General features: G+C 44.0%; 1 protein-coding gene across 1 annotated transcript; it reads left to right on the forward strand.

The window, feature by feature from the left end:
- Positions 1-504: 504 nt before the first annotated feature.
- FIBRA_09180 (uncharacterized protein) lies at positions 505-975 on the forward strand (the record flags this gene model as incomplete). The annotated part of the gene is made up of 1 exon (XM_012321503.1): positions 505-975. The coding sequence occupies one exon, from the start codon at positions 505-507 to the stop codon at positions 973-975; it is 471 nt and encodes a 156-aa protein (XP_012176893.1).
- Between the last annotated feature and the right edge of the window lie 428 nt (positions 976-1,403).

Below are 1,403 nucleotides of genomic sequence, written 5' to 3' on the forward strand. Positions count from 1 at the left end.
CTGTCTATTCCAGTCTCAGTCTGAAGTGTTGCTTCAATCAGTATACTTTCTCAAACCACTGCCAGTTGCAGTGGCTCAGTCTCTAAGTCTAGTTCTAGTATAGCACGTCAGCCTTATGTGTAGCAGTACCTTTTGTCAGTAGTAGTCTTAAGTGGAACTCCTGATCCTCAGTCGTCAGGTCCCTTAACAGCTACCATGTATCAGAATCATGTCTTCTGATGCTTCAGACTACCTATCAAAGCTATCTCCAACAGAGGATCACAGTTTGCATCACAAATGTTCAGGGAACTATGCACCAAACTAGGCATCAAACAGAACATCTCTAGCACATTTCATCCTCAAACTGATGGACAGTCAGAATGGCTTAATCAAGACCTAGAATTATATCTTCGGATCTTTTGCAATCACTGAGCAACAGATTGGATGCATCATCTGCCACTGGCAGAGTTTGTGCATAACAATAGATATCATAATGCAATCAGAATATCACCCTTCCAAGCACTCATGGGTTACCAACTTTGGCATAATATTCCCACTGTGGGAACAACTGATGCCCCAGACATTGCCTCTAGACTTACTCAGCTAGCACACCTGTGCATGGAAATCCAATCCAGCATACAACTAGCAGAAGAAACAGTCAAGAAATGGAATAAGGGCAACTTCATTGAACACTCACCAGGACAGAAAGTATGGCTGGGAGCAACTAACCTCAAGGGGTTACATCCAAAAGCAAAACTTGGACTAAAGTGCTATGGACCCTTCACCATTGATCAGAAACTGTCACCAGTGGTTTACCACTTAAAACTACCACCCAAATGGAAGATTCATCCTGTGTTTCACACAGGACTACTCTATCCTTATTCGGAAACAACAATGCACAGAAAGAATGACCTTCAACCTCCACCAGAACTCATCAAGAACCAGGAGGAGTTTGAAATTGAACGTATCATTGATTTGAAAACAGTTGGCAAGTGAACACTGTACTGGGTCTGGTGGAAAGGATACCCAGCCTCAGATGACTCCTGGTTGCCAAAAACTGAACTATCATATGCCAAAGACACTTTGGCAGACTTCCTGCAACCAAACAAAGAGTGACCTCTTATAAGAACTACTCTTCCTCTGCATCTCCAATGGCATCCATCACCATCCTCGCTACACTCCTCATTATCAGGACCACCAGGCAACTGTCAAAACCATTGCTCTGAGGTAGATCCATGATGAAGTCCATGGCAATAGATTGGAATGGGAGGTGGTGTTCTGTGGTGATGAGTACTAGATCTGGTGAGTTCCTGTGTGTGATGACCTTGTTCTCTTGGCAAGTTGCACAACCAGTGACGTATTCACTGACGTCATGCGCAAGAGTGGGCCACCAATAGGTTCTTTGGAGGATTTCCTGAGTCTTG

The sequence above is a fragment of the Fibroporia radiculosa genome (assembly GCF_000313525.1).
Source record: "Fibroporia radiculosa TFFH 294 genomic supercontigs, scaffold12898, whole genome shotgun sequence".
Taxonomy (NCBI): Eukaryota; Fungi; Basidiomycota; class Agaricomycetes; order Polyporales; family Fibroporiaceae; genus Fibroporia; species Fibroporia radiculosa.